Here is an 11,047-nt window from a genome sequence, read left to right as displayed (position 1 = left end):
TTCGAAACAAGTACAGTCGAATCTCATTATTTCAAACTCGAGGGGGACTGAAAATTTGTTTGAATTAAGCGAAGTTTTAATTAAAACACATAGGATGGGACCTGCATGTTAGTTTGAATTATCCACAAGTTTGAATTAAGAGAAACTGAATTAATGAAAGTCGACTGTATCTTTTACCAAAATGTGTACAGGCTAAAAGAAACACGTCCCAGGAACGGGAAGCGAAAAAAAAAAGTTTTCTTTTAATGACGTGCCAAACTTGAACACTATTAGAAATCTTCTCCCATGAGTTAATTTATTCCTTAACGTGAAAAAACAATACATTATTTTGTATTCTGCAGATGGCAATGATATGTACTGTCTGTGGTGTTAATTTAAATGCGATACCTAAAACAACTTAGACGAAAATAAATATCAAGTTTAGGGCATAATTGCATGTGGATACATGTTTCGACATTTCTTTGAAACTAACGTTGAATAACAATAATCACATCTTAAGACGGCACTCATCCTTAAAGAAGTATAACATCTCTACCATAAATAGCTTCGGCTACAGCGCGCTTCAAATCTGGCACAAACAATAATCGTCAAAAACCCGTCGTCCTTCCTCGGCCCTTCGGGAATTTATTTCTTTAAAACTAAGCATGCCAGAATATTGAAACAAACGACATTGTCTTTCGTAAGGAACGCAGCACCGCATGTAGAAGTTCGAGAAAAAAAAGTTATTACGAATGTACCTCACTACTTGAATTTAAATGAAACCGTCCGCCAATCTTTCAAAGTTCGACAAATTTTTCTAATTATCTTCATAAATAAGTTCGAAAGTCGCAATTCATCGAATTTTTTGGCCAGTCAAGTTTGGAAGTTCGACAAGCATCAAACATTGCAGCGCAATAAGTTCGAAAAAGATCAAATTTTTTAGCGTAATAAGTTCGACGGTTCGAAAAGCGTCGAACTTCTTAGCTTAACAAGTTCGAAAATTCGACTTCCGTCGAATCTTACGATATAGACAATTCGAAAAATCGAAATCTTTCAAACCTTTCGAATCGCTTGATTCAATCATCGAAACTTCGATTCGAAAAACGTTTGCCGCATCTCTACCGGCGACGACTGCACTTCACGCCGGCTGAACAGTTCCCAGGTGCGACGGCGAGGTTTCGGAGGGAGTTCGTGGAGAACCCGCTTGGCGTGACGTGCGCCGTGTGCGACCGACTCTGGTTCGCCGGAGACATATCCATGATCGGCGGCGTGTCTGACGAGAAGCGGGAATCGGGCGCATGCGCGTTGCGGCAGTGTATCAAGTACAGCTCCGCTGGTCTTCCTTCTTCACAAGAGTGGAAAGGCCGAAAGTTTTTTTTTTTTTTTTTCAATCAACTCCACAACACCCTCATGAAATGACAGAGCAACCAGCCTAGACATTATAAAACTTTTATCATATATCTATACACGGTTGCAACCACTACAACAGAAACAAACTTGAAATCGGCTGCTGAACTTGTTAAGTCACGAATAAACATGAAGATGAATTTGAAACAAAAGCTGGCTTGACAAATGATGATATCTAGACATGTGAGAAACAAAGGTGCTACACGGACGACTTGGTGTAGCATAATCGAGGAATAAGAGGTAGCATGGTTACTGCTATTGTAGCATGATAGTTCCTGATAACTTTTGATAGCTCCAGATTAATAAAAAAAAGGCAGACATTAAGTTAGAGAAGCACTCACCTTGCAACTGTCTTTGCTGCAATGTGTCACACAAATATACTCTGGATACAAAAGACGTGCCATTGATAAAAGTTAAAAGAAAATACAACAGCACACTAGACTCCTAACCACTGGATGTTTGCTGGACTAGAGCAGACAAACTACATGACCACCCGAACCGTCGCGTTCCACATGAAATTCAAAGAGTTAGAGGACGATGACACTCCAAGTTCGAGGTTCACGTTGATTGACTTCGACTGAAGCAGGAAGCCACCGTGCGAGATGTGCATTGCTAAAACTGCCTCGAAGTTGGTTAAAAGGAGTTAAAAATAAATCTCGAAATTAAAAGAATGGTCGAAGAGTTGATAACGTTTTCAACAAGTTTGGGGCCGTCAACCCCTTTAGAGTTTGGGTATGAATCCGGTTTTCGTGGACACCCAAACTCGAACCAGATATGGTCGGCTAGTTGGAGGGACGACTCCTGGCCGGCTCCGGCATCATCATCATGTTGACGGAGCGGAGTGCGTCGATGGACGGCATCTCGATGGGGGTGAGGAAGATGAACTGGCCGTTGCTTTTCCGCCGTGTCATCTCCAGAATCATCTCCAGGCTTACTCTCCGCTTGCCCATGTCCTAAAAACGGTCGTGGATGGGTGAAAAAAGAAAAGAAATTGTCACTGCCTCGAAACAAACTTTCTGTTATGATGTTACGTTCTTGAGAAATTTGAAAGCACTAGTACCAGGCGGACGACGAAGACGACAACGAGAGCAAAACTGAACTGTGTTTATACGAGGTACGGCAACGGCTGCCCGCAGATAATCTCGTCATGACGTCTGCATCAAACACCATGTCTTGTGTATAATTTCTGAGGAGAGCGACCGCGGATTCAGGTCGAGCCATGTCGTAGGCATCGCTGCCGTACCCTCCCACGACGCGGCGGACAACGTACCATGAAGATGTCGAACTCGTCCATGATGCGGAAGGGGCACTCCATGGTGTCCCACAGGGCCAGGACGAAGCAGACGGTCGAGAAGGATCGTTCGCCCCCGGACAGCGCCTTTAAGTCCTGCCTCGCTCCGTTGGCCCCGCAGGCAATGGCAGCGTTCTCCTTGGGCTCCACCTGCGAGATGGTTGGCCTTTCTTCAGTCTCAACATGTCGGTCGGAAACGGCTGCACAAAGGCCGCAATCCCATTTCCTCACGACCGAGTTCTTGCGATTGTTCACGACAAGTGAAAACGGTGGCATGCTACAGCCACCTATGAGACGACCCTGGAACTGCATTTCCCTGGAGCGCAGGTTTTTCAGGATTTGCGAGATCAAATGCATGTACAATGTACGAGAAATGGTTGTTTGTAACATTGTCAGATGTCTTTTGAACAAAAAGAAAGGAATCATGTGCGAAAAAAGTGGGCAATATACGGAAATGCCGAAAGTTTATCTACTCGCTAGATAGCACAAAGTATGTTCTCTCGTAAGAGAGATTAAGGCGCACAGTCCCAAGCAGATGCAGGTTTGTGAACCAGCCTTAATGGGGCTACCTGCATCTGCACCACAAAGGTTGAATCGATGGCAACCAAAGAATGACCGTCCTTCATTCTGTCTTGCCCAGTTCGGCTCGGCGGAAGTCGTTACTAAAGTGGTATTCACAGCAAGAAGGAATCCTGCAGACTTCTCCCCGGAGTGCGGCGCATTTGACGGTTGGGTGGTAGAGAAGTTCCCAATTTGGCGGCAGATAGGCTTACTTTTAACAACGTTACGTCGAGAAGCAACTCGGTGTCGAGCCTACAAACTGCTTAACTCGTCTGCATTGACATGAAGAGTAGAAACTGATAAATTGCACCGCAAATGCTGATGTTCCCTCCCCAGCGCCTCGTCGGTGCGAGCAATGAAGCCAAGGAGAGAACTGCGTTTGCCGTTGATGTCACGCACTCCCCCTCCCAGTATTTCTTCCCCGTGTGAATACCGCGCTGACTACTTACAATGCGGAAGTCATAGTGAGTTCAGCTTAGGGGAGCATTTTTTTTACGGTAACATCACCAGTCTCGCACATTTTTAACTTTGAAAATACAAATAAACATGAAAACAAGCCCACATAAATGGCCTAAAGGTTTGAAACCAGAGTAGGTCTGACGAACCAGTAACCAACGGATGGGAAAATGCATGTCGTGTTTGCCGGGGGATAGTGTTGCAGATCGGCTACGCCGCCACAAGCACAGTGGCGCTTGTCATCTTATCTTCCACCTTCTCTCTCCCTTTCCCTCTCGCCTTCCCCTTGCCTGTCTACCATATAAAGCGCAAGCTGCGCACGAATAAACGTTGATTACCAGCCGCTATCGTCACGTTCTTGCGGCGTCGTAACAGTGGCGACGACGATGCGATAGTATATCTTCCGCTGCTCTGTCGGCAGACATGGTCAGCTATGCAGTTCCGCCGCAGTTCGACGAGGCCGTTGACAAATGGCCCGCTTACCAAATCCGTCTGGAGGCGTTCTTCGAAGGCAACGGGGTGACAGACGGGAAGAAGAAACGCGCCTTACTCGTCGCAGCGCTGAGTACCAACACCGTGGACGTCATCAGCGGACGCGGTGCTCCAGCAAAGGTAAATGAGCTTCCGTACAGCGAAGTGGTCAGCCTTCTGCAGCAACATTTCTCGCCAAAACTGAACGAAACGGCCCAGTCGTATAAGTTCTTCTCCCGCAACCAGCTGCCGGGGGAACCGGTAAGAGACTTCGTTGTGGCCATCCGACAAATAGCAGACACGTGCAACTTCGGGGACACATTGGACCGGATGCTGAAGGATCGGATAGTCTGCGGCCTCCAAAATTCAACGGTGCGTCGGCAACTTTTGGCTAAGCCGTTCTTGACGAGAACCGAAGCCGAGGAAGTCGCCGTAGCAGCAGAAATGGCGGAAGAAAATGTAAAGGAAATGCAACGCGCCACGACAGAGGATGGGGGCGTGCACGCCGTGGGAAGCAGGACGGCAAGGCAGAAATGGCGGGAGACTGAGTCGCCGTGTTCCAGGTGTGGCAGAGGGGGACACCAGCCAGACGCGTGCCGTTTTCGGTCAGCGCAATGCTACAACTGCCGCCAACGAGGTCATATCGCCAAGGCTTGTTTCCGTCGCGCCGACAGACCAGTCACCGCGTCAACAAGGCCAACCCCACAGCACGTCAATGCACTGGCCCCGCGGGATGAACAAGAGTGGGATACCAGAACAGAGGGCCTGTTCATGTTGGGGGCGTCAATGGAACACGTCGGGCACATCGAGACCACTCAGCCTATTGCGGGTACCTTCGACTGGGGGGGCGTGCCTGTCAACATGCAACTCGATACGGGGTCTCCGGTGTCGGTCATCACGTGGCCTACCTACATGCGGCACAAAGCTGCGTGGCCGAGCCTCCAGGATTCTCCTCTGAAGTTGACTTGTTTCCTCGGAAAACTACCAGTGCGCGGGCAGCTGAAGCTCAAGGTGGCCTTGGGAGACCAAGCCAGGGAAGGAACACTGACTGTCCTGGGCTGCTCCGGCCCCAACCTGTGTGGACGCGACCTCATACACGCATTCGACCTGCTGGAGATGCCGGTACTCAGCGTAGCAACAGAAGGTGAGCCTTCGGCCTCCAGTTTCGGGGACAAGGTCAATCTCAAGGGGTTGCTAGACGAATTCGCGGAAGTGTTCGAGCCAGGGCTGGGCCTCATTCAGGGGCCGCCAGTCCACCTTCAGCCTCGAGCGGACGCAGCTCCGAAGTTTTGTAAAGCACGTCAAGTGCCGTACGCCTTACGCTCAAAGGTAGAGGCAGAAATTGACCGGTTAGTGGAAACGGGCGTTATTATCCCAATTCCCCATTCCGATTGGGCAGCGCCTGTTGTGCCGGTAGTAAAGCGTAATGGTAGCATACGCCTTTGCGGAGATTTCAAGATCACGGTTAATCAAGCATGTCGCACTGAACAGTATCCGCTTCCGCGAGTGGAAGATATTCTTGCAACGCTGAACGGAGGCGAAGTTTTTACTACGATCGACTTACGCGATGCGTACAATCAGCTCCCGTTAGATAAGGCATCTATGCTACTCACGACCGTGAATACGCAGAAAGGGCTATTCTGTTTTACTCGTCTGCCATTCGGCATCGCGTCAGCACCAGCGTTGTTCCAGCGGCGTATGGAGTCGATTCTTCAAGGCCTATCGGGAGTCCAGGTCTATCTGGATGACGTCATTATCGCTGAGAAACGTAATGACTGCACCCTACTTAGGAAAGTATTGCAAAGATTTCGTGAGTCGGGGGTACGGGTGCATCCAGGGAAGTCCAAGTTTCGACAGACCGAGGTGGACTTTTTGGGGCACCGAATTAGCAATCTAGGGGTGCAACCTAAGACAGAAAACATAGATGCAATCCTCCAAGTTAGGGCGCCCCGAACAGTAGCCGAAGTAAGGTCCTTTGCAGGGCTGGTGACTTACTACCACAAGTTCCTCAAGAACGCGTCCTCGATCATGGCGCCGTTGTACGAGCTTCTCCGCGCGGAGGCAAAGTGGGAATGGGGACCCAGACAGCAACGCGCGTTTAGCGAGGCGAAGACCCAACTCAAAAAAGCTGACTTCTTGGCGCATTTTGACCCAGACAAGCCGTTAATTCTTGAGTGTGACGCGTCACCATTGGGCATTGGCGCCGTACTGTCTCACGATGTTGGCCAGGAGGTCCTGCGCCCCATAGGGTTCCGCTCTCGCACACTCACAGCCGCCGAGCGGAATTATTCACAGTTAGAGCGGGAGGCCCTCGCTTTGGTGTTCGGTGTGTCGAAATTCCGAACATACCTCTTGGGAAGGTGTTTCACGCTCGCGACTGACCATAAACCCTTGTTGGGGTTGTTTCATCCTGATAAGGCCGTACCGGCGATGGCCGCGGGGCGGATCCAACGGTGGGCTCTGCTGCTGGGGGCCTACAACTACGTCATCCAGCGCAAGGACGGCAAAGCCAATATTCCGGCCGACGCACTCAGCCGGCTTCCAGCGTCTGGATCAGCACCCCCTGAATCGGCGGAAGACGAGGATGGCTGTGAGTATGTTCTCCTCACTGAAAGCCTCAACGATGGCGCCTTGTCGGCTAAGCAGTTGGCCGTTTTGACGGCGGAAGATGATGGTTTCGCAAAGGTGCGGAAGTGGGTACAGGAAGGCTGGCCCTCTCGCCTAGCACTAGAGGACAGCCATTTAAAACCCTACTTTGACAGGAGAGACGAGATGACTGTTAGCCATGGGCTTTTGTATTGGGGCCATCGCGTGGTTGTGCCGCAGGTTGCCAGACCAGCAATGCTACGACTACTGCATGATACGCATCAGGGAATGGGCTCCATGAAGACGCTAGCTCGCTCAATGCTGTGGTCCCCGTGCATTGACCAAGATATTGAGCGACTCGTAAAGACGTGCCATATTTGTGTGCAGGCCGCACCGATGCCACCTAGACAAACACCTGTTCCGTGGCCGGAGACGGGGCGACGCTGGTCCAGATTGCACATCGATTTTGCGGGACCAGTGGATGGTTTTATGTTGTTAGTTGTGGTAGATTCACACACGAAGTGGATTGAGGCGGTGCCCATAAAAAGTGCCAATGGGGTTTCTACGGTTGAGGCGTTGCGAACGGTATTTAGCACCTTCGGGTTGCCAGAAACCATTGTATCTGACAATGGCCCACAGTTTACATGTGAAGAGTTTGGAAAGTTTCTGCGGCTCAATAACATCGTTCACCTTCGTACGGCACCTTACCACCCCCAGTCTAATGGGCTGGCGGAGCGCGCCGTCCGTACAGTGAAACAGGGACTTAAAAAAAACAAGCAAGGGTCGCTGCAGACTCGTCTAGCAAGGGTGCTGCATCAGTACCGTCGGACACCTTCCGCAGGTGGCAAGACCCCGGCCATGCTGCTAATGGGATACGAGCTGCGCTCAAGGCTAGATAATGCGGTCGTACCCCCACCATCACGAGTCAACGATCGAAACGACACTTATACCAACAATCCTGTCCACACAGGGGAACCAGTATGGGTGCGAAATTTTGGAAGAGGTGAACTGTGGACACCAGCTAGAGTACAGTCCACGGACGGCGCACGCATGGTCACCGCCGACGGCAACGAGGGAGACGTCCTTCACAGACACCTCGATCAAGTCAAGCCCCGGCTTCCCGAGAGTCCACCGGAAAGTGCTTCCAGTCCGTCACGTCTCCCGCCGCCGGAGGCAGCGCCAGGCCTGCAGCGACCGACTCGAACCAGGAGAGCCCCAGTGCGGTTTTCTCCCTAGGAGGGAGAAGACTGTTGCAGATCGGCTACGCCGCCACAAGCACAGTGGCGCTTGTCATCTTATCTTCCACCTTCTTTCTCCCTTTCCCTCTCGCCTTCCCCTTGCCTGTCTACCATATAAAGCGCAAGCTGCGCACGAATAAACGTTGATTACCAGCCGCTATCGTCACGTTCTTGCGGCGTCGTAACAGATAGAGTTAGAGAGGCTGTTCCCATTTATTCGATGAGTGGCCTGTGTTGAGCAAGTGGAACTGAGTGCAATGAAAGACTTCTTCAAATACCGTATTTATTCAAATATAAGGCGGTTACGAATATAAGGCGAGGGGGCAGTTGAAGGACCCAAGAAAAAGAAAAAAAATCGTCATATTGCTATACAGAGCTTCGAATATAAGGCGGGGTATGACTCTGAGACTACGGATTTTGGTAAAAAAAAACTTTGCCTTATATTCGAATAAATACGGTAAGAAGGTTCTCACTGCCACCCACATCCCTGCATGCGGCGTCCTCGTCTTTTGCTACGCACTGCCGCACCACTCTCTCTGGTAAGTTTTTCTGTGTTAGCCAACTACGTCCCTCACGATTTCTCTACTTTCCTGACGTTTCGAAATTCCCGTGGAAATTCTAAGTTTCCCAAACTAATTGTGTAAAAAAAAATTAAAATAATACAGTGTAGACCGCATATAACGTATGTCGCGGGAGTCGCAAAAATCCGCACTATAAGCGGTACCGCGTTATAACCAAAACATAAATTTTTCAGGCCAAAATACATGCCATGAGACAACTTACCTTTGTGAAATAATTTATTTTATTTTAGATGAAAAATAAAGCTTAGTTTGAGGAAAGTCTTTATTTCACCAGACTAGTACACTTCTCTCTCAAGTGTGTCACACATTTTGAAAGAAATGAGCGACTTTTGCCTGGCGCAGCCTTTTAATGGCGTCGCGGGTTGCGGACGGACAGTGCGAGCGTTCAGGATTGCTAACCCTAATCACTTTTCTCCTATGATGAAAACGCGTGAAAATTCGCATCCTTTATACGATACGCGCCAGTAATACCTTCAACTTTAGCACAGGCATGAAATGCTCCAAATAAGAAATCCGGGCGATGTTCGAAAACACAAATGCTTAGAAAGCACCACTGTAGTCGAAGTAAACAAACACGACGACACGGGCGTTTCTGCCGTCTTGAGAGTGCCGCCACGACAACGCCGCACGAGTAGGTGGATCTTCCCTTCTAGTACGTGCTGGGTTATCACAGCGACACACAACGAAAATTCACAGTCAAGGATAGCGCTTTTACGCGGAACGATGAGCTTTCACCACGCAGTCTACGTCGACAATCACAACCGACGCCACGTTTGCGGATAGAAGAAGCCGGCCTGCGACAGGCATGCAAAGCACGTGAAAACACTTCTCCTCGACCTGCGATTGGTCTGTCGTTGCGGTTGTCTCCAACGCAGCGGAGGGACGCACGCATGTGAACGACACATGCGTGCGTCCCTCCGTCGCTATGGCAACTGAAGCCTCCTTCTTCGCTTCTCCCCGCGCGTCCCTTCGTCGCTATGGCAACTGAAGCCTCTTTCTTCGCTTCTCCCCGCTTCTTTGAGCAATTTCCTTGCCCCGCGAGTGCGCTTGCAGCCAGCGCCGTTATCTAGTGTCGCACAGGGAAGCGTGCTCGCTGCACTGGTTGGTCGGCGCGGTCGGCGGGCTGTTCCAGAAACCGCACTATAACCGGTATTTCCCTTCGCACGCCTGCATTTTAAGCGGTATGTAATTACATGGAGTTCTATGGGAGGCGAATTGGTGGTTTAAAAAAGCCGCATTATACCCGGCCCTGCACTATAAACGGTTACGCTGTAAGTGGTCTATACTGAACTTTGATGATTTCTTGTAAAGATATTAGGATCTTTGCCCGCTTCTCAAAAACTTCCCTTCACATGAGCAGAGCATGGGTTCTCCAAGTGGGTTCCTAGGAATTCTGAGGTCTCTCACAGTAACCTCTGAAGTTCCCCGAATATCGTCGACCCAGAGTGAAATGTTTTTCCAGTTTAAGCACTACTTTAGCAGTTCAGTGTGAACAGGCTACAAAACGTAGGACCAGGATTAGGAAACACAAAGACAGGGCACCGACTTAAAACTGAAAGTTTATTGCTGCGCAAAAATAGAAATGACTACAGAAAGAGGGGGAGGGAAGGGAACAAAAAAGCAAAGCGATAACATCCTGTGCCTCTCGCCCTTGGGGAACGTAGCTGACCATTGTAACCTCGATATAACGAACTTCAATGTAACGAAATCTTCGATTTAACGAAGTATTTTATTTTTCATAATTTCTTGCCCATAGACCCCATGTATTTTTAGTCTCTATATAACGAAGTCTAAGTCTATAACGAAGTGCCATTGCCATAGAAGGCAATAAATAAATCAACTCTAAAAAACAACTTCGCAAAAAAATTGTGGTTAAAAAAAAAAAAATTATGCGCAAACGCGAGCGCTTGATAGGTTACTTCACGGGGACAGGCCTTTCAACGTTCCCAGGCTGCCCGAGGATGCGGCGCCGGTAGCGCCGGCGAGGCATGCGGCAAAGCGGATTCCGCGAGGCTGGCCAGAAAATGCCGAGCAAAAAGTTAACACGGCATACCAGCATCACCACTGACATTCACTGATAACCATAGTCCACTCCACTGCACCGCGGGTAGCGCGGGAGCCAACTTCAGCGGGGGAGCGACGTGATGGCGCGACTGCACGGGCAGTGCCATCTAAGAGAAGACCGAAAAGACCGATTATCGTCTTGCGAGCGTGGGCGCAAGCGGCGCAAGCATCACTGTGGGCGCAAGGGTGGCAAGGGGGCAAGTAAACTGTGCGGTGAAGAGTGCTGTGTAGGTTGGAAACATTGGCACCGCCTAAACTGCCTAAACTAAACAGCTTTATTTTTTAACCGGGCGGTTCACTTACGTGCTTGCTGCCATAAGGAAACGTAAAGTTCTTTCTTTGGATGAGAAAGCAAACGTTTTGGACGCCATCCTGAAGAAACTGCCGAGATCACGAGCACTCGGGAAGTGCTC

At 49.6% G+C, this 11,047-nt stretch overlaps 2 protein-coding genes across 2 annotated transcripts in view; one reads left to right on the top strand and one right to left on the bottom strand.

Moving 5' to 3' along the window:
• Positions 1-1,414: 1,414 nt before the first annotated feature.
• LOC120841555 (structural maintenance of chromosomes protein 6) overlaps positions 1,415-11,047 on the bottom strand; it is a 54,469-nt gene continuing 44,836 nt past the window's right edge. The window contains exons 23-24 of the mRNA XM_040212458.3: positions 2,657-2,827; positions 1,415-2,339 (exon numbers count right to left, since the gene is read on the bottom strand). Of these exons, the coding sequence (XP_040068392.1) occupies positions 2,169-2,339; positions 2,657-2,827 (342 nt within the window). The 3' untranslated portion in view covers positions 1,415-2,168. The remainder of the gene's footprint in view (positions 2,340-2,656; positions 2,828-11,047) is intronic.
• On the top strand, positions 3,899-7,052 carry LOC121833445. Its single transcript, XM_042286744.1, has 2 exons — positions 3,899-5,309; positions 6,584-7,052. Exons 1-2 carry the CDS (start codon positions 4,118-4,120, stop codon positions 6,730-6,732), a joined length of 1,341 nt encoding a protein of 446 aa, XP_042142678.1. The 5' UTR covers positions 3,899-4,117; the 3' UTR covers positions 6,733-7,052.

The sequence above is a fragment of the Ixodes scapularis genome, unplaced genomic scaffold (genome assembly GCF_016920785.2).
Source record: "Ixodes scapularis isolate PalLabHiFi unplaced genomic scaffold, ASM1692078v2 PGA_scaffold8__174_contigs__length_109621045, whole genome shotgun sequence".
Classification (NCBI taxonomy): Eukaryota; Metazoa; Arthropoda; class Arachnida; order Ixodida; family Ixodidae; genus Ixodes; species Ixodes scapularis.
Note: the sequence above shows the minus strand (reverse complement) of the source record. Positions and strands in the feature narration are given on the sequence as shown.

Bases quoted from the DNA above. Each gene is read 5' to 3' on its own strand.
- LOC121833445 (XM_042286744.1), top strand. From the start codon at position 4,118: ATGGTCAGCTATGCAGTTCCGCCGCAGTTCGACGAGGCCGTTGACAAA. The intron at 5,310-6,583 runs GTGAGCCTTCGG...CATCCTGATAAG, and splicing joins ACTCAGCGTAGCAACAGAAG to GCCGTACCGGCGATGGCCGC.